The sequence below is a fragment of the Harpegnathos saltator genome, unplaced genomic scaffold (genome assembly GCF_003227715.2).
Source record: "Harpegnathos saltator strain DR-91 unplaced genomic scaffold, Hsal_v8.6 scaffold796, whole genome shotgun sequence".
Classification (NCBI taxonomy): domain Eukaryota; kingdom Metazoa; phylum Arthropoda; class Insecta; order Hymenoptera; family Formicidae; genus Harpegnathos; species Harpegnathos saltator.
In genome coordinates, this window is record NW_020230644.1 from 126,904 (window position 1) to 147,614 (window position 20,711).

At 36.7% G+C, this 20,711-nt stretch overlaps 1 protein-coding gene across 1 annotated transcript; it reads left to right on the top strand.

Annotated features, from left to right (window-relative positions):
* Positions 1-870: 870 nt before the first annotated feature.
* On the top strand, positions 871-11,276 carry LOC105184780 (pro-resilin). The gene is made up of 4 exons (XM_011143800.3): positions 871-1,044; positions 3,974-4,153; positions 8,464-8,758; positions 11,046-11,276. The coding sequence occupies exons 1-4, from the start codon at positions 1,024-1,026 to the stop codon at positions 11,210-11,212; spliced, it is 663 nt and encodes a 220-aa protein (XP_011142102.1). The 5' UTR covers positions 871-1,023; the 3' UTR covers positions 11,213-11,276.
* Positions 11,277-20,711: the final 9,435 nt, after the last annotated feature.

The following is a 20,711-nucleotide window of genomic DNA, read 5'->3' on the forward strand; positions in this document are numbered from 1 at the left end:
ATTCTCGTTGCCCTTCAAAATCATGGAACGTGTTTTAGCTTTTTTTAATATCTTTCATAGTTTTCAAGATAAATAGTTGGAAATAGTTGGAAAGTTTTCAAATGAACCTGTATATATTTTCTATTATATATATACGTGTATATATATAATAGAAAAAATATATGAAATATTTTTAGATGTCGTATCCTTCCCTCTCTCCCTCTCTCTCTCTCTCTCTCTCTCTCTCTCTCTCTCATCCTCTTCTTCCGCCGATAACCCCTATTCGCAACAGCATCCTCTCACGCGGTCCTGCACGTCTGGTTGCGGAAACGAGCAAGCGATCGCACTCGTTCCCGTGGACCTGATCGTGGACTCATGTGGCGTCCGCCGTAGGTCCTGCGGCTTAATTAAGTCTCAATTGCCTAATTAGTCCGCTCGAAGAAGGCGAGCAGCGGCGCGCCGTGCGGGCTGTCCCACGCGATGAAGTAATCAGCTTTCTCCGCGGCGGCGTAGACGCGCCGCGTACCGCGCCAATCCTCCGGCTCCGCTACGCTCGTCTTCTCTCGTCCTCCGCTCCTTCTGCACGTACTCTCTTCTCCTTCAGCCCGAAATCGCGCACACTGCTGCGCCGGGGAACAATGGGAAATAAAGCGCGATCTTTCCACATGCGGGGTCTCTCTATGTGAACTAGAGTACATTCGGCCGCGGTCTCTTATACTTGCTGACGCTGTCCGAGTGAAGAATTCCCCCGAATACTCTCCACCGTGTTCCCTTCGCTCTCGTTTTGCCTCCTCTTCGACGCCGGCGGCGGTGGCGACGGCAACGGTGGTGGTGACGGCAGGAAACGGATCCTCTCCTTGTGGAAGCGGAGAGATAGAGAGAGCTCTCTATATAAGTACCGGTATGCTCACCGAAACGTCACCATATTTCAGCATTCAGTCCGGTGTGCTCCGCTTCCTCTTGACACGAGTGCGCCCGTTCGACGCGTCGTCTCGCACCACCACCGCCATCCACCCCCGCGAGATCACCATCCCTTAAGATTCCATGGATTCGGTAGTGCGACAGGTAATACGATTGTTGGCGCAGCAACAAGGGTGATATCGTAGGCGATAGTATCGCCGGTACTTACTCGCGACCTGATAGATCGATCGATTTCTGCACTCGGTTGTATCGATATTTTCTCCCTCCATTGAGAGGCTCTCTTGACCTACCGTGTGATCGTACTGCGGGTGTGTTTCTTTCGGGGCGGTTTTCTTCATGGCGTCTGGAGTGTGCTTTCGACGATCGAAATCGTAATGTTCCCGTAAATCACCGACTAACAGCGTTTGTGGTCGTTCAATGTGACGCCGGCTGTCAAATTGGAAATGTGAGAAAAGTATTCTTGATCATTTTCTCGTGTGCAAGATTAAGACTACACGAGCATTTGGATTATTGTGGAAGCTAAACGTGATTAGCAATGAGATTTTCAAGTAATTTTGATTTACATCGACTTTTTATTAATCTTGTATTAGATCATGTATTAATTCTTATTAGTTGTATTGTATGATATTAATTATTATTAATCGTATGATATATTATATCGTGCAATTTTCAATCATATTACTTGTCAAAACTTCATGTCTCACTTACATTCATGTTCTGTTAAATCTTGGATTAAATTTTGGATTTCTGTTAATTTCTTTTAAATGTTGTATATTTTAAAAAAGTATCAGCAAAAACATTGTTGCTTTGAGATTTATGAGTTTAAACTCTTTATGACGTAGAAAAATGCCCAAAATCCGGGTAAATAACAGCAAATGGGAAAACAACGAAACCGTAATAAGAATACCGTAAAATAAGGGAAACATTATGTTTTTAAAATGCAATACGATGTAACAAATGTTAATAGTTGTAATGCTCACTGACATCACTGTTATTATGATAATAATTAATTTACATACTCGAATGATGATACTATGTTATGATTACATTATATTACATGTTAACGTAAGCAATTATCACACTCGTGCATTCAACAGAGCAGGAAAGACCAATTAATTAATCGTTACGTGAGATCCTGCCATTGAATCGGATTACTGTGCAATATTTTGACTGACTCGCGTTCACGGTACATTGATCACATACGTACGTGGAAACGATTAATATAAAGTAAAATTTAATGTAAGGAATATTCAGATCCAGACTTTGAAGAGTGCCAAAATATATAATTCAGTCGAATTGTAATTTCAGTCTCACTAAAGTGAACTCTAAAATATCAACGAAAATAATCGCCAGCGGTTATGAAATTTATAATTTATTAAATTTATTTGAAATTTTATAAAAGATGAAACAGAGGCAAAATGGATGCATCGTATCGAGCAACTTACGACTCTTTTGTGAAAATCGGTAAATCCCAACGTTCGAATGTTGTAACATCGCGCAAAACGTTATGTATCCTCGCAAGATTTAATCCGCACTCATGTACCCAGGCATTAGTCTCGAAGCGGCCATTTAATTGTCTAAAAAAAAATCGTGCGTACGAGGAGCTGTTTTCCCGCGGAAAAGTCACGGGTTACGTGTTTAAGAGCTCTCCGATTCTTTTACTGTTATGTTTAGTCTTGCGTCAGTTTTTAAAGTGTCGGTGATGTAATATCGTGCACTTTCTCACGATACGAGCAGAAACGAGAGGAAAAGATAGAGGCGCGTGACTCTAATTTCCCGCCTACGCAACGCGCGCGCGTTGTTGATCATCTGACGTTCTCATCTGACGCGCGAAAAGCACGCTTGGGAATCCATCGGAAATATTTTAAGGACTAATTACCAGCCCGCGCCGAACGTGCATCTCTCGTTTCTTCAAGACGTCGCCGGTTTGTTGTTCTCGCTGTGTATTTAATACTGAAAACATTCTACGCGCAGTATCAATACTGCTTATGCGCCTCCCTTACAGAAATTTATTACTGGCTGTAATAAATTGGCCAGCGATAATAAGTAATTTTATTACTCGTACGAGTAATTTTATTACTCTCACAAGTAATTGTATTACTCATACAAGTAATTAAATTACTTATTATCACTGGCCAATTTATTACAGTCAGTAATAAATACTTCTGTTAGGGTTCCATTCGCTGTGAAGATAAATCTTTTATGTTTCCATATTTCATTGTTCGTTCGGCAGAAGTTGACAAGCTGAAAGCCGATAACCGGCACTATATTTTATTAATTTATATATATGGTATAATTAACGGTATCACGGTATAATTAACTGTATCAGAAAAATCATTCGTACAGCCAATGGAAATCTAATTAATGGAGCAAAAGATACATAAAAAATTTGAGCAAGAAAAACTAAGTCTCAGAGTTACACAAATTTTATTGCACAAACTGCGAACGAGTGAAATTGAATAACGATCTAGTTACATCAGTAATCTAACGTATAACTTTAAACAGCAAAATTCAATCAGTATTAATAAAATTAAAATGCAGCCGTATGTATGATATAGATGGCCTTAATTACTAAAAAGTTGATCTATATAATACGAAGAATCCTGCCTTTGATCAAAAAAGGTTAACTACATCAGATGACACACGACATAATGTGTTGGATTAGCCTTACGACCGTCCAACCAAAATTTTAATTTGTTTTGTACAAACAAGAACTTAAAAGAACATTAAAATTTTGCTGAAAGAATTAAGAAAGTTAATTTACTTAACTTTGAAGTCATACTGATATATCAATATTCTTAACTTAAATTATATATGCATGTACAGATATTGCACCCTATTTTAACTCCAAAGTTAGAAACTATTCTTTTTAGAATAAAATCTTCGGAAATTATAAACCAACTGTTGCACGTTACATAATTTTTTTGTATGCTTACGAAAAAAAATTGAGTTATAAAGAGTTAATTTGTTTCGAGTTTTGACTAATCAATAGAAACCAACACGCGCCAGTCAATGTGTTAAGAAATAATATCGAGTTTTGAATGATAATTTATAATCAATATTCTTACGGCAGGTACTGTTAGCGCTAATAGCGAGCATCAGCCTTGTACACTGCGAGCCACCCCTCAGCAATCAGTATGGAGTACCAGGCAATTTCGCAGGTGGAAGTCATCATGGCGGAGCGCAGGGTGGTGGGAACGGATTCGGGGGCCATTATGATGGGCACGATAGTCAGGATTACATAGATAATGAGGTATTTGTCGTACATACACACACATACATACACTCGAAGACACTGAGCAACCTTCGAGGCAAAGTCGCACGCATGATCGAGGACAATACGTACAGTTGGTCCCTTGCTCCGTTACGCTGTAATTTCCATCACAACCTCACCGTCTCTTACGTCTCTGTGGCAAAATACTCATTTTGCGAAATTCAATCCGATTCTTCCGTGGCGATAGTTGTCTGTTGCAGCGGGAAAGAACAATGGGTAAAAAGTACCGATTTTGACCCATTGTGGGGAACGAATAAAACACATCATTTAGGATTTTGACCTACTGAACACGATGCCATCGTTAGTTTTCCTCTAAACTCCGGGGAACATGTTCAAATCCGAGGATTCATCATTCAATAATCGAATGGCCCGGGAAGCCTTTGTATAAACTTTGAAGCTACGATATTGCAAACTCGTGTATTAGTTAAATTAGCTAAAAACAGTTTAGATTTTCGATTTAGAAATATTTTTGATTTAATAGTTGAAGGTGTTCTCTTTTTATGCAAAATTTGCTAACAAATAATATACACGGTGTCACAAATCATCCGTATCACTCGATTTGTTTGTAAACACGACGTTTTAAGGAAAAATGTTTCAGACAAAAGTTATTCAAATTAATATTGATAGAAAAAGATGATATAATAAAAAATTGGAGTTTTCCATTTTAAAAAAGTAACGATTAGTGAATTTCTCGAAAGTGGCGGCATCTGTAAACAAAATGATATAGTTGTCATATATCTCCTTTGAGACCACATAACTTTTGTCTGAAACATTTTTTCTCAAATGTCGCGTTTAGAAAAAATCGAGTGATACAAATGATCTGTGACACCGTGTATATTATTTGTTAGCAAATTTTGCATTAAAAGGGAATACCTTCAACTGTTAGATCGAAAATATTCCTAAATCTAAATATTCGAAAATCTAAACTGTCTTCAGCTAATTTAGCTAATACACGAGTTAGCAATAGCTTCAAAGTTTACACAAAGGCTTCCCGGCCGATTTGATTATTGGATGATAAATCCTCGGATTGGAACATGTTCCCTGGAATTTAAAGGAAAACTAACGACGGCATCATGTTCAGCAGGTCAAAATCCTATAGAAATGATGTGTTTTGTTCGTTCCTTACGATAGACCAAAATCGGTACTTTTTACCCATTGTTCTTTAAAGCTTTTTACAGATTTTCAAACGTGACGTGTTGCATTAAAAAACTTGACCACTTGAAAATTCGCGCGATATTATCTGATAAAACGTGATATTGGGCCTCGGCTCATCTATTTGCATTCGATTGTTAAACAGGTTTCAATAGCTGAGATCAGCTTACTTTGCGCAACGAGGCCTCAAATTGCACGAGCGTAATTAAGCCGGTTATCTGTTACGCAATTAAACGATGCGTGTTATTTTTTTCTGTTCTATTGCTCGCACAACTATTAGCCATAAAACGACCAACACGACAGGCAGATTCTTTCGTTCGTCGGAAGATCGAATGTCTTCAAAAAGTGACTTTTGTATTCGTAACTCCGTAAAATTTCAGGTGACTCACGATCCACCCAAAATTTCGTAGCCGATTCCAACACGCGTCGGTACAAGGTATATTGACAGGAAAAGAAGTATTATGTCATCAGAATAGACTTCCTTTGTTCGGGGAGTTCAATGTTACTTTCTATAAATCGAGATCCCTCTACTTTGTATCTTCGTAACGCCGATCATTCCGGCTCTTACGAAAAACGCAACCAGACATTCTCGAGGTCAAAGTTGAGAGTTGTAGATCTAGATCCAGTCATGTCCTGGAAGTAACATTGAACTTTCGGTATAAAGCAATGGTCGACTCGCTTGCGTAAACCTTGCCCGAAGAAGCACGCTTCAAGCTTGAACCGACTCCGCTTCATCTGAATGATCTCACGGTTTTTTGTTGGCAATGAATAGGTCCCAATATAGATCGCCGCTGTATTCCCGATGTTGTGTCACGGTTGATATTTCGTATCCTTTTACAATCACGATGCGATTAAGTTAAGTAACTCAATTCGCGTCGTGCGCGCGCACGCGCGCGGAGGTAAGCGCTCGCGGCGAATCAAATGAAATGCGCGGAGGAAGGGAGGGGGGAGGAACTCGCAGAATAATTAGCTCTCTATACAAGTTCACTCGCTCCCTACACACATGCGTCGTGATTAGAGAGAAAAATTACCCTAATAATTCCTTTCCTTTCCCTCTACTTCTTTTCTCTCTTTCTCTTTCTTCCGCGTGGACAAGTCATCGCTTTTCTCAACACACCTTGCATAAGCCCAATCGGACTCATTCGAGACCCCACGACCGCCAAAGGACGTTCGAATGTACCGCTCCTCAGTTATGCCCACATCAGACTACGTATTAGAGATTGCGAAGTACGGACTGAGAATTTGCGACTTGACCCAATTGAGACAAAGCCAGATCAGATCAAAATAAATTGACTCGTCAAATTTTGATCCCTTATCCGCAATCTTCAATTTCCCACATATTATCATCTGATATGAATTTTGACACTAAAACTACCAACAATTAACTAATTTCCAGTGGTCAAAATGGCAGCTTTTTGACAAAATACGTTTTATGCAGAGGTAAAAATGTTTATTTATTTCTTTTCATTTATATAAAGAAAAATATCTTTTTATTGCTCAAGAGAATAATTGTTCAGTTTATTTCTTTTATCTTTAGTAAAATATTTTTTTCTTAATAATAGCCTTAAGATATATTCACCACAAACTTTATAAAAATTTATTATTGTGTACTCAAAAAAAATTTATTTTCTTTCAAGAATATTATAAAAATTATACTTTATAAAAGAAGCAAGCCGAATGTTTATATTAACATAATATTCTTTTATTTTAACCCTTTGCACTCGGATGTCCCCTCTGAGGGGACATCGTAAGTCTAACAAATTACTCGAATGTCTCCTTTCAGGAGACATAAAGACTTTATTGGTGATTATATAATACATAATAAACTTATGTGAGCACAAATTTGTCAGAATAGCATGTTTTCTTGAAGTTTTCACTCAAATGTCATGAAAAATCAAATCAATATACGTTATATATACTGAGATATATGTAAACAAATATCAGCGGTGTTATGTAGAAAGAGAACGTGTAAAATGCATTCACAGTGATATTAACACTTCTCTAATGTCAACTCCTAAAGAAAGAAAGCATTTGTATAAGAAAGATAAGTGTGTGAGTACAACATTTCGTACAACATATATCAAGGAACCTGCAATGCATATCGATGACTGTTTCAAACGTTTCCACATGTTAGAAAAATATAAGATATAAAATTTTGATTTTTTTGTCATAAATATGTTCCTCAATATCTAAAGATTTATATAAACCAAATATCATTACAACAAATTACTTGGTTTCAAAACTACATTATTTAATATGACTCGATTCCTGTTTGTATATTTTCCTACGAAGGTGCCGCCGAGCTATTAGTAGATAATGCGTAAGATGGCTCCGAGTGCAAAAAGTTAATTTAATGTTTTTCCTTAAACTTACAAAGGGGAGATTTAAAATATGTTTAAGAAAATAAAGTTAAATATGGTTAAGCAAATTTGAGATACTTATAATGAACTTATGATAGATTTACGGATATATAAACTTATGAAATGCTTAAAACACGTAAAGTTTACTTAAATGTAATATGCATCTTTCAGCGATTACATCAATCTTGAAATCAGGTTTGCATATTTTGTCAACGTAGTACCGCGTCATCGTGTAGTCGCTACAAATTCGAGCCGATTGACGCGACGCAGCGACGATGTAGCGAGCGAGAGCGTGGCGAAAACGCGCTACGAATGATGTAACAATATTAATAGGGTGAACCGCGACCGCGGGCATAATTCACGGTAAATCGTTATTGCCGGTTAGCTAATCGTCCCGGGGATCTGCGAACGCTCACGAGACGCGCATCCCGCGCGGATATGCCCATCGATGAGCGAGCGAGAGAGCGAGCGAGCGAGCTAGAGAGCTACGTTGCTGCTGCCATTGATGCTGTTGCTGTTGCTGTTGCTCATGGTAGTGAACCATAACGACGGTGATGGCGTGGCATGAGAGCCAGATTTAATCACGACGGCTTCTTCCCAGCATCGTTTGTTCCACTTAGCCGACTGCAAGAAGGAGGAAAGCTGTCGTCTCCCCACGAGATATCGTCCATCGTCGCGAATATACGCGCACGCTCCCTGTCCACCTGATTTGCAGACTCGTCTAGTCCCACTTGCAGAAAGCGATTTTTTCACGCTTCCTCCTCGCTTCTCTTCCAGCCTAAGGCCTACGAGTTCGGCTACTCCGTCAAGGATCAGGCTACTGGCAATGACTTCGGCAGGCGAGAAACAAGCGACGGCGAAACCGTGCGCGGCGAATATAGGGTGCAGCTGCCGGACGGTAGAACGCAGATCGTTACTTATACCGCGGACTGGAGGACCGGTTTCCACGCCGACGTCAGGTACGAGGGCACCGCAGCCTATCCGGACCAGTACAATCAGCAGAACGGCGGCTACAACACCGGCCAAGGTTTCGGCTACCCAGGGAATAACATTGGCAGCGGTTACACTGGAGGTACATGGTGCAAATAGGATTTAATCTAGAGTCGAAAAGGTCACTTTTTGAGCACGCTGTGTGCAAACAAGGTCTAAAGGCACCCGATGCTCAACATGTCGACGTAAGAATGTCTGTTGAACGGAGAGTGTATTTTGCTAAAGCTGCAGGTATATTTTAATTGTGACATCTCAGAAACGAGAAGATCTTCGCGCGTGCTATTTTTAAATAAAAATATATTTGCGAGGAAAGATACTTCAAGTGGCTGGAGTCTATTTGTAAAATGCACCGATAACTGTACTTCTCCTTTGACAGTCAGTCTTAAGTGACAACCGCAAAATGACTATGATATGAAATTTTGATCATGCAAGGATTGAAAGCCTCACATTACAGCTATTTTATGGTTATTGATTGACTCAAGAGAACAGAATAGTTTTCGGAGCATTTTACTAATATGATATGAAGTGTTCTGGGAAATATTTTCTTTCGTATGAATATTTTTATTTGGGAATAGCACGCGAGAATTTTCAGCGTATCATTTCTTACTTCTGACGCCACAATCCAACATGACCGCGGCGAATACGCAGGAGCCTCGATTGAAGTGTATACTGTTAATTTATTGTTCATTTATGGCATGGATGTAGCAATTTGCAATAAGAGAAAGTTACATTACTTTAGGTCATTCCGAACGATTCACTATTCGATTCGTATATATTTTCCTTGTTTGAGTGAATATCTTATAACACATCAACAACTTACAATAACTTAACGTAAGAAATCCTTTCAAGGATGTTACGGTTGATTGCAAACGTCAGCTGGCGTGATTTCAGCGCGAGCTGACGTATATAGATGAATGTGCCCATAGAAATGATGGCGGAAGAGCTCGAAGTACCATAATCTTCCCTTACCGCTAATTAAGCCTTCCCCTCGTAAAATGCTCCATCCATGTATTCTTATATTGACAAGTCGATACTCATTGTGTGCGAATAGCGTGTTTAGATATCCTCATTTGTTAATAACTAAAGCGTAGAAGTAAGACATCATGACAACTAGCTTTGCGCCACGAAGCGGCAACTGTCTTACTTCCAAGCGTCCTGAACAATGACGTATATATCTAGACCAAGCGTTCCTCCCGCAGAGTGAAGCCGAAGTTAACGGTTTAAATCAGAATGAGAAAGTTGATTTGCTCTAATGCTTTCTCACTCTATCGCATAGGAAGGAAATGGCGACTGTCAAGTGCAATATAAGAATGAAATGCAAATCACAACGCCACAAATGCAACAGGAACTCATTTTTATTTTTATTACTCACCAGTACTTTTTTCACTCCACTTCAATATCAAGTAAAATTTTTTTCTCGTCTTTGATTATATCCTGTGCCTTTCGCCAAAAACTATTTATGAGTGTAAAGAGTAGAATATTAAGTTGTTATGGCACCATCGATGTCAATTAGGCGCCATATTGTTTGACAGTCAATAGGAAAAAGGGGTCAATAGGAGAAAACATTAAGGCAAATCAAGTTTCTCACTCTGATTTAAACTGCCAACTCCGGCTTTACTTCTGCTACAACAAAAGTAAAAGAATGCTTGGGTTAAGCATTAGTCCCGCAGGCTAAAACGGAATCTACAACACAGTCATAAAGTCTTAAGTCGTAAGGTTATAAAAAAAATTGATCAATCGCAAATGACTATTCTTTGAGCGCAAGAAGAATAATCGACTGCGATTGGTCAGTTTTCTTACAACCTTACGACTTAAGATTTTACGATATCTATTGTAGGCCCCGCTTAAGGATTAAAAGTAGCACGTTACTCACCAAAAAGGTAAATCATTACCGCATTGTTATTATTTATTTTGAAAAACAAAACTCGTTATCGTTATCAGGACGCAATAACCGTTATAATGACCGCTACTTTTCTTCAGCAAGTTTCAAAGACCTTCCTTTCGCAATTTCTCTCTTACCCCTATCCTACTTACCTCTCACATATCATATACACATGTATTCTGTTTATACAAAGTAACTAAAAAATAACAATTATATATTTTCATTACTGTCACCGTTACTAATAACAGAAATAACAATGTCACCAAATCATTACTGGAAAAAAAAGGAACGATAAGCGTTCCAAGTGACTCGTTACTTCTTGACTTTGAATTCAACATTTCATTTTGAACCCTTCCTTATTAAGGGCTGCAAATTCTGCCATGCGTCTCCGTTTATCAGTCCTTCGACAACTTTCGATTCAGTCATATATTTATGGATATTTACAGCATTATCCTTCTATTCATTTCAACATTTCGCATCTTGACAGGTAATCAAGGCGGCTACAACTATCAGTCGAGCGGTGGGCAATACAACAACGGCAACAACTACAACTACCAGTTCGGCTCCAACTCCATAGATACTTACAATAATTTCGGCGCAAGGAATACTTATTCGGGAACACCATCACCCACATACGGCCCCGCCTTCCATTAAAATACGTAGAATAGTATCATAGGATTACTGATTCTGCACGAGAATACCCGCTACCTTTTTTCAAATAAAGATATCTTTTCATAAAAATGTGTTGCATGCATTGCCTCAGTCCTTTCTCGATCTTGCTTCAGGTATACTTGACGCGCTCAAGATGAAGAACTGCCTTATCGTTTTGTTACTCATGATGACTATCGCGAGTTGTTCATTCGAGCAATGAAAAATCACAGTGACGTTCCCTGAACATTGCAGCATCGACTAATGACGCATCACGCTTCCGTTATAATTATGTACATGACCGGCGAGGAATCTCGACGATTATTCAGCCCCGTGGCGCACCATATTCGTCCTGCACTTATTTTGCATCTCGTATGTAATCCCGGAAAACAAATCGAACCGCTACCATATTGATCTTGCGAATATGCATCTTGTGTCTACGCTTTGCGCATATAACAATTATGCATTCGGAACCTTTACAGTTAGCTTTACTATTTCACTCTCGCTGAGAAACTGTCTCGTCTACAATTTAAACAAGAAAGTCGCGCACTGTCGTCAAATTCGAAATATATTTTGCATTTCGGCTCTGTGTCTCAATTTAATTAGCTTCGACTCGCGGCTCATTAAGCTGCCGTTTGTCATTTCTACATTAGGGGAACGCTTTCTAACGCGCAACGAGTAATCATTTGCGAAAGTAAGGCAGAATGCTGACGTTTTTTCTCTTATTGTGTCAAGTTCAGCGCTTAGATTACCTGTACAGTCAGCGCCATGTATGCTGTACCATTCCTTAAATCGAGTTTCGCGATTTCCAGCCTTCCATGTGCACACGTCAAAAGCGCCATAACTAGAACCATTATGACTCCACCGTTATAACCAGAGAGAGACTCATGTGATTTTTAATCATATTTATGCGTATATATGTAAGGCTGAGAATCGTAAACTCCGGCCTGAAGAATGGTATGGCGTACATGACGTTGACTGTAAGAACGCCGTTAGATGTTTTGCATTATGTCATGAGGAAGTTTACGTACACGTCCGCGGAGATAAATTTTCTCCGGCGTATGTAACATCTAGATTACACACTGCGAATTTCATTAAATCGCAAACACACATCGCTGCCATGTAAAAGTACCTGTTATTATGAATATATCACCGTAAAGCGACGTTAATAGCAGCTAATGGGGAGAATGCGAGACAAGCCGTGAAAGCAATTTATTTCGCCCGCACTCGAGATTACAAGGAATCTCGAAAAAAGAAGGATTCTTGAAGAGTTGAAGAGCAGATGTTATCGCTAAATATAACACTCGATATTTCGCTATCGCACGAGCTCGGGGGTTGAGGTGTAATAATAGAAGCGAAGGTGAAAGCGGCGACGCGGGTGTCCTTGCCGCGAGACCAGCAGAACCATCGAAAAGAATTCGAGCACGAGACGAATGGGATGGAATCGGAATGTTTGTTGTCGATCTCGCGTATATGAAAGATGTCCGGGATTCGCACAAGTTGTCCAAGCCGAACAAAGGAGCACGGGAGCATTCCGAACGTGTTTATCGGTTCGTCGGAGAAAGTCGAGCCGTGTGTATTTTCGCATAAGCAATTCGCGAATTCTAGAGACGATTAGGAAACACTTCGTTAGGAGATTCCTCTATTGGATTTCCTCCTCAATATATCCACAATAATATAATTCCTCCGCAGCGGGGTTTTTCCGCATCTAATTGGCTCATAAGCCAACGTCGAAAATCGTATGCAACAAAGAACACGATTTATTAAACTCGCACGCGCGCATGCTCCCAAATTATAGCGAAAATTTAAAGCGCAAAATCTCGCGATTTTGTCTCGCAGTCTTCCAACGGACGATTCATGATCGAGATCCGCATCAAAGTTGAAAAATATAATACTCTAATCAGAAAGAAATATTAAAAAAATGTTTTTAAAAATATTAACAAAACATTTAAAACATTTTTTAAACGTTAAAAATAATTTTAAATGAGTTTTATTAATATAAAATAAATATTAAGTAAACATTAAATAAAGGTTAAATAAATATTTTTTCTTAATCATCATTTTAAATGAAGAATTAATGTAAAATAAACGTTAAATAAACGTTATATAAACGTTAAATAAATATTTTTTTAAAACATCATTTCAAATGAAAAATTAATATAAAATATATATTAAATGAACGTTAAATAAATATTTTTGATATAACAAATAGAAGAAATGTAAAATAAATATTTGAAAAACATTAAAACAATATTATCTGCTGATTGGGACGTCACTATATATTATATATATAATATATAGTGACGTTAGTTATATATAAGTAGTAGTATTATATATAAGTGCAATTATATATAAGTAGTAGTTATATATAACTACGGTGACTATACGTCCTTTATGTAAGAGGACAGTTCTTTACTTCGCTGCTCTGTCTTTTAGATTTATTAATTTTTTAATGACCACTTCGTCCTTTATTTTGTCTAAAAAATATGATCTCCGTATGTACAACAAACAACACAAAGTCCTTAAAAAATATCTTAAAGACTTCTTATATATTTTTAGATATCTTTCTGGAGATCTTTAAAACATTTTTTAAAACTTTCTGCTGTCTGAGAAATTACATTTCTCCGATAACGACGTGGTAATAGAATTATTTTATCCCGTTGATAACGATAACAGTAATGCAATTATATTTTTTGGTAACGCTAATAAAAATATAATTATTATCTTTATCATAATTTTTCGTATTTTATGTATGTATATGGAATGAACAATGGTGAATCATAAAAAAAGTGTTCAGAATTTGATGGGAAAAGTAACGAAAATTGTAGCAACTTGTCATTCTTTAAATTTCCCGAAATGAGCGTTCAGTGAAAACAAATAAAAATTTATTTATTTTGAAACGATAATGACAGAGATACATGCCATTCGCGATCACACAAGAATGAGAATGTTGAAATCAAAGAGCCATGCATCAAGTCCATATTTCCATTTCAAATCGCATCACTGGACGGTTAAAAGTGGGAGAATTTACTCCGTATAAGTGAGAAGTCGCTCGACTTTGAATAACTTGGCTGAATCCTTACTCGCGAAATAAGATTTTCCTCGCAAAAATTTAGAAACTTACTTCTTCAATAACGACAATGTGCGGTGACGAGTTATTTTCCAAGATGAGTAACGACGAAGAGATACTTGTAAATAGTAACTTTCTCAATCGCGCAAGATGCGGTATACAAGGATACACACTTGTGCAAATCCACCTTCGGAATTTCAGGCTGGAGCACTCGATAGAATGAACGCGTCGAATTACGAAGTGCAGTATATTTGGATACCGTCCTGCGCAATTCACCCTGACTCACTTTGTACAAGTGGCAACTCACTTTTTGAGAGATGACATAGCTGGATCAAGACTCTCCGTCGAAAGCCCGGCGAAAAATAACGTCGCGCGCGCGCGAGCGCACTCTCGCGCATACAAATACGCGCAGGTATACGTGTAACACACGACGAGCCTTCCGCATCGCATGAAATATTACGTAACGCCATTTATCCCCGATTACAGAGCAAACGCGGCGCATCGTAGAGCCTTCACTCGGATGAGTTACGCGGTCACTTATTTGCACCGCGCGCGCGCATGCGATCTTACCTATCGATATTGCGCTCGGCGTCGAACATAATTAGTAATAATTTCACTGGGATTAATTAAGTGTCTTCGATCGACGAATCGATGCTGCCACGCGATATCGATCGAGCAAAAAACGGAATTGCGAGAGGAGTTTAACGTTTCGCAAATGGTTCAAGTTTTACTCAACGCTAAGCTGAGAACTGACAAATGTAGTATATTCTCGGTGGATAATGCGACCCATTTATTGTGTCCCTTGTCACCCACGGAGAGTGAGCGAAGCTTAAGACTGTGTGAGACTTTAATGAAGAATTCATTTCGGCGTTCGTGCGTGAGATTGTTAACGCAACAACTCGCACGAGTAGGCTGAAGCAGGAGATCGTGATGAATGAAGAGATGGCCCACGCACATGCCGGAATCTGACAGTGTTTGCGAAATAGCCGATTAATGCGATGATCGATGTCCCTGGATTGACCATGAAACTCGTGCTGAATCAAATTTACTTCACTGTTATCTTTATCTGGTTGTACAAAAAGAAAGAGGATAAAAAGACAATTACCGTCTCGTAGTACATTGAAAAACTTGACCAATGACAAGTAATGAAATGTAATTTATAAGGTTCTTAGGCTTGTACACGCGTGTAATCGGAGAATTCTTCCATTCCATGGACAAAACAGACTGTGAAACTCTAAAATAGTAAATAACCTTTTTTACGCGATTGTAATCGTAATTATAATTGTGATTTAAAATTCACGTGACGAAAGATACTGCCCAGGCAAAGCAGAAAATCATGATGACATCAAAATGACGTCAAAATGATGAGAAAAACTCATTTTTGCATCATGATTCGATCATTTTCTCCTCATTTTGATGTCATTTTGATGTCATCATGATTTTCTGTTCTGCCTGAGTGATAGATCTGAACTTAGAGTTTAGATTAGAGTTTCTCAATAGAATCGCACACGCTCAGCTTAATTGAAAAACTTAAATCTAATTTTAGATCTGAATATATGTGAAGTATATTATGTGAAGTAAATTTCAAGTAAGATATTTGGATTTGAATTTATTGTTCGATACGTGTTTTTCAGTTCAATTGCGATAACAAATATAAAATTAGTTTATTTTTTCTCATTACATTCTTTACGCTACCTTGCAATTTTTCCCTTTTCTTTTCTTTTCCTACTATTTATCAAGTCTCAACTATATATCTGTTTATATATGTTTTAAAGTTCCAAAAGTATATATTAATTTTGCGAAAAAGAATAAGCAAGAATGTCGCATATATTATATGATTTAATTATTAAGAGAACTCAAATCTAGATCTATATTCAAATCTGAATATTTCACACGTCAGATAAATTTTCAAAAAACAATTATAAATACATGTTAGAACGATATATAAATATCGTTCTAACATGTATTTATAATATAATATTTATAATAACTAAGCTATAAAGTTTAAATTTATACTTGAGATTGTTTGGATGCCAAAATAAACAATGAGCTTCGGTAAAAAAAATGCTCATTAAGATAAAAATAAAAATGTCGAAAATATTGTAATTTATTACTGACATTATTTTATGTATATATATTTATGTACATGTTTTATATATACATAGTATTACGTATATGAACATTCATTCATTCAGAAGTAAGGCAATCTCAGGAAATTATGTTAAATAAGCTCTGTTATGATCAAGCTATCCTTTTCTCGTCTTATTTTACATACATATTTTCCTCACTTAAATCTTACGTAAATGTAAATGCAGCATTGCGGATATTCTTATTCTGTTCGAAATGCGCTTTTGATGCTTTCTGATGGATTCAGCACTCTGATGGAATGGACCGTTATAAAAAGTTTTTATGAAATGTATTACATGAAATGTATTATATTATGTCGAGGAGAAGATTACATAATATATGCACTTTTTTTCATAAGTGGAGAAAATATAGAAATTTAAAAGTTAACGTTATTGTTTTAATGGAATTGTATGATTTTTGTAATATAATTTAATCCTACAGGTCGTTTTGTGTATAAAATATTTTATAAATATCCTAATACTTTTTAGTACAACATATGAAATATTTCATAAAGTGTTCAATGATTCTCGTAAATTTTTCTTGATCTTACTTCAACATTTTTATATGTATAACAACCTGAAAAATCGATTATGCAAAAAAAATCACACAACTCCGCAGAGAAGAAGTCAGGATCTTGCCTGCAATTTATATATTTGAAACTTAGAATAAAATGGATTTAAGACTGTTTTAAATATAAGATCGGATCATGAATACAACCCTTGGCTATACTTTCTCAATATGATCGCAATCTCTTAAGGCGCTCGAAGTAGTTTACGTAATGTAAAAAAGCGCGGGATTGTTGAGGCGCGCGGTGAAAGGTCGCCATGTATCTTTTTGACGGTTACCCGCTATCACGTCGGCGAAATTCGCAATTTCGACGAAATTACTGGCCGACCACGTGCATATTTGTTTTATGGAAATACGACTCCGAAACAACCTACCATACGGATACCACCACTGTGTAATTACGAAGTCGTCGAAAAAGATGCTTAAAGTTCGCGGTGCACAGTTAGTGAGATCAATAGTTGGCCAATTAACTCGTGCACACGCACGCCACGGAGAGTAAATTAATACACATTATACGTATATTATATGTACGTGTTGTTAAATAATACTGTTACAGTTAATTAATTATGCGCCTGCCTTTCTACTACAATCTTCTTGCTTTTTTCTTTTCTTCTAACGCGAAGCCGCCATCTTCTTCTCTCTCTTTCTCTCTCTCTCTCTCTCTCTCTCTCTCTCTCTCTCTCTCTCTCTCTCTCTCTCTCTCTCTCTCTCTCTCTTTCTCTCTCTCTCTTCTTTATAACTCGATTTGATGGCCAATCGGAAGAACCTCCTCGCGTATATGTGAAAAAAAATTCCGCCGGTGTTAACATGCGATGTGCATAATAACTACTACGCGAGAGAGGCGCGAGTATACGTTCGAGAAATTGTGTTTACCGTATGATCTTTGCAGGTATGGTAATAATGATAATTATAATATTCGCTAAACGTCTTGCATTAGGTTCCATACTGTGTACACGGGACGCGCGTAGAACAGCGTGCTTATTGAATTCATCTTCCTCGTATGTAGCAAGCTTCCAAACGAACGAGGTGATTATTTAATATCCCCTCATTTCTCGTCAGAATTTTCTTCCGCGTAATAACTGATATCGTCCGAAAGAAAACAAATCTTGCAGCCAAGTACAAGAGTTCGCGATTATATCTATAAAGATAACTCGCTCGAACACTTTGCTTCCTCTTGATGTTGACATTGCGGACTCAGCCTTGTAATGGAGTTGTGGCTAATTTCGCAGGTAGACCCAGATGAGATAAAGTTGTACCATTTTGTTCGCTGGTAACAGCGGCGGAGCAACCGTATCTAACGAACGAAGTGCTGAGGATCAGATAGGTCATTACATAGTCTGAACTAGGCCTGTAGCAAAAGTGATTGATCGACAAACTGACTAGTCGATATGGTAACCCTCTGTCAGAGAATATCCTTTTCTTTCTACCGCTTTCTTGCAGCTTCCGGTAGCCGCTGTCCGAATATAAAGATTATGCAACGTATAATGTTGGCACGATAATGAATGATACCTGCCGTATAAACTCAATGGTTGAATTTTATTGGCCATGTCGTTACGCCTGCTGTGATAAATATCGAAGAATCATTTATCTGTGAAATATCGATAAATTGATTCGGTGAAAAATGATCTGGTTAGCGATGAAGGTGGAGAATTAAAGTAAAATATCGAGATCAAATGTAATTGCCACCATAAAAGAATTATACATGACTCGATAGTTATATTGAAAAATTAGATAAAAGAAACAGAGTTTAAAAGTTACGCAAATTTTGTTGCATAAACTGCAATCCAGTAAAACTGAATAAAAATCGAACGAGATATCAATAACTTAATATAAAAAGTCGGACTGCAAAATGTTGTCAGCAGTGAGAAATAGAAACAATGTCATACATGTAATAATATATGTAATTGAAAGAAAAAAAATAGTTAATCTCATTAAAATTATAGTTGTTTTTGGTTTTTAAAATTTATATATTTTTGTTATTTTAAGAAAAAAGTAATAATAATACTATGATCAGAGGCAAAAATTCGGTGACGAAAAATGGTATCTCCGCGAACAAAAATATTCATTTCAACATTTAATTAAACACTCATTTAAACATTCATTGAACATTTATTTAAACATTCAACTATATAAAAATTTGAGATTGTTAAGAACAATTCATTAAGTAAAAACATCCTCTAGAAATCTTCTTATTCTTACAGTTGAATATTTTGCCATTCTTTTCTTATATATACAGGGTGGGGCAATAACTATTAGGACCTTAAATATCTTCGAATCTATAAGACCCAGAGGAAGATTTGTGTAACCAAAATTGCATGGTACGAAGGGAGCTATCATATAGCGATAATAATTTTTGTTCAGGTGGAGGCGCTTCGGAAATACCAAGGTCAATTTGCGTTTTTCAAATGGGAACCCTAATTTTTTATTACACTGTCTTTTTCCACCAATTAATTTCAACAACTTTTGTCTAAAACATTTTTTTATTTGCCTAATATTTTTTGAGATATTTGAGGAAAACTTGATAACTTTTTTTAATATTTAACTTACAATATCTCGCTAACTATTTGTCGGAAGAAAAAGTGGTACTAGACTTTCTTGTTTCATTTAGTCTTTATTTAGAGAATATATTGTTACAATAGTGTCTTGATTTTTGTTACTTTGATGATTTTAAAATTTCCAAAAATCAGCAAGATAACAAAAGTCAGGGCGCTATTGTAACAATATATTCTTGAGACTAAATAAAGCAAGAAAGTCTAGTACCACTTTTTCTTCCGACAAATAGTTAGCGAGATATTGTAAGTTAAATATTAAAAAAGTTATCAAGTTTTCCTCAAATATCTCAAAAAATATTAGGCAAATAAAAAAATGTTTTAGACAAAAGTTGTTGAAATTAATTGGTAGAAAAAGACAGTGTAATAAAAAGTTAGGGTTCCTATTTGAAAAACGCAAATTGATCCTGGTATCTCCGAAGCGCCTCCACCTGGACAAAAATTATTATCGCTATATGATAGCCCCCTTCGTACCGTGCAATTTTGGTTACACAAACCTTCCTCTGGGCCTTATAGATTCGAAGATATTTAAGGTCCTAATAGTTATTGCCTCACCCTGTATATAAAATTATTATCTCTAATAGTATATTTATTATTTATTCTATATTATATATTATATATATATACTAATATTTATTATATATATCAACATTATATATATTACTTTACGCTTACTCGAAAAATAGTTTTTTCTACTATTTTATTATTATGATATTATGATATTATGATATTATGATTTCATTATATAATTGTAGTACATACAAATATTAAACATACAAATACCAATAATTTTTTTCACAGCATGAATATTCTTTCAACTTTAAGAAGTTGATGTAATTGTGTAATGTGAGTAATTCTTCTTCCTAAGTAAAAAGTTAATTTCAGATTTAGATGAGTGACATAATCAATAATCAATCGAGTCAACTTTATAATTGTTTTATTGAGTTAATTTCAAATTTGCTTCACACAACAAGAAATAAAAAAACAAGAAAATTTTGCTGAAAAGATTAAGATAGTTAGTTTGCTATATACAATTCTGAAATTAAATTTATTCTACTCAATTCGAGTTATTTCAGTTGATTTTGTTTTATATCCATTCATAATTTTTTCAACATATCTGCGATCATTTATTGATTTATTTACTTATTTATTTACGGGAGAATTCCATTAGAAAAAAATAAGGGAAAATATA